The 1,319-nt window shown below is 41.4% G+C and overlaps 1 protein-coding gene across 1 annotated transcript in view; it reads right to left on the bottom strand.

Moving 5' to 3' along the window:
* Positions 1 to 1,319, bottom strand: part of parga (poly (ADP-ribose) glycohydrolase a) — a 100,117-nt gene that overhangs the window by 56,607 nt on the left and 42,191 nt on the right. The window contains exon 9 of the mRNA XM_070440566.1: positions 1,023 to 1,177. Coding sequence (XP_070296667.1) covers positions 1,023 to 1,177 — 155 coding nt within the window. The remainder of the gene's footprint in view (positions 1 to 1,022; positions 1,178 to 1,319) is intronic.

Here is a 1,319-nt window from a genome sequence, read left to right as displayed (position 1 = left end):
AGGTAGCCAAGTGGTTAGAGACAGGTAGCCTAGTGGTTAGAGACAGGTAGCCTAGTGGTTAGAGACAGGTAACCTAGTGGTTAGAGCYTTGGGCCAGTAACCGAAAGGTTGCTTGATCAAATCCCTGAGTTGACAAGGTAAAAATKTGTCGTTCTGCCCCTGAAAAAGGCACTGTTCCTAGGCCGTCATTGTAAATAAGAAGTTGCTCTTAACTGACTTGCCTAGTTAAATAAAATAATGTGTGGTTAGACATGGAAGTAGTACATAGTGGATACTAGGCCTATATTTACAACAACAACACATTGAAGCGTGACTGAAACTTTGACGTTGGACTGCTTTCAGACAAATATGAAGAGATATACTGAATAACTACCTCAGAGAGATTACAGAAGACAAAGTGATGAGTGAAGAAAGCATTTGTCAGTAGTCTAGTGCCCCCTTATGGAAATGGGACTAGTTTCAGACTTCCTTGTCTATCGGGATGTCAACCCGTCTACAAACATCAACGTCCATGTTCTAGGAACATAGACATATTTTAGCAGACGCAAACAGTACCACTTACAGTAAGTGCATAAATTTTCCACCGTGGAAACCAGAACTGTGAATTTGCACTTCGTTGACCTGTCAGAGAGGTATTCTATTGGCCGTTGCCTCTGATGTCAATAGATGATGTCAATAGATACACCTTTCAGTATCCTAATGTAAAAATATGACGAGTACTAAACCAACTGAGTGGTTCTCCGTAGCTCAGTTGGTTTAACATGATGATTGCAACGCCAAGATGGTGGGGTTTGATCCTTGGATCAACAGTACATAAAACGTACGCACAATGTAAGTCGCTTTGGATAAAAGTGTCTTCTAAATGGCATTTATCATATATATGAACTATTTTACAAAAATGTGCCTCCTTTGTGATCAAAGAGGACGGAGGGTAAACTTACACCTTTCTGCAGAAGTTGATGTCAGGGTAATATCCTAATGTAATATGACAATATGACTACATGAAACATAGTAAGTAGTACCTGTAGAAGTTGATGTCAGGGTAGTTGAAGTATTCTGACTTCCTGGAGTTGCGTCGGGGGAAGGTACAGAAGAAGGCGTTGGCCAATAGAGAAGCCACCTGCACCTGAGACAGGGTGATGGAGTGGTTCATCCCTTCCTTCAGCAGAGGGATGGGCTGGGGAAAAGACAAAAAAAGATTTATTGACTTGCATTTAAGTAATTTAACAGACGCTCTCGTCCAGAGAGACTTACAGTTGCTTGATTTCTTAGTGGAGTAAACGTGGAGTAGTGGAGTAAACGTGGAGTAGTGGAGTAAA

This window comes from Salvelinus sp. IW2-2015, unplaced genomic scaffold (assembly GCF_002910315.2).
Source record: "Salvelinus sp. IW2-2015 unplaced genomic scaffold, ASM291031v2 Un_scaffold2661, whole genome shotgun sequence".
In the NCBI taxonomy this organism is placed as follows: Eukaryota; Metazoa; Chordata; class Actinopteri; order Salmoniformes; family Salmonidae; genus Salvelinus; species Salvelinus sp. IW2-2015.
The sequence above is the reverse complement of the archived record's forward strand: the minus strand, read 5'-3'. Positions and strand labels throughout refer to the sequence as shown.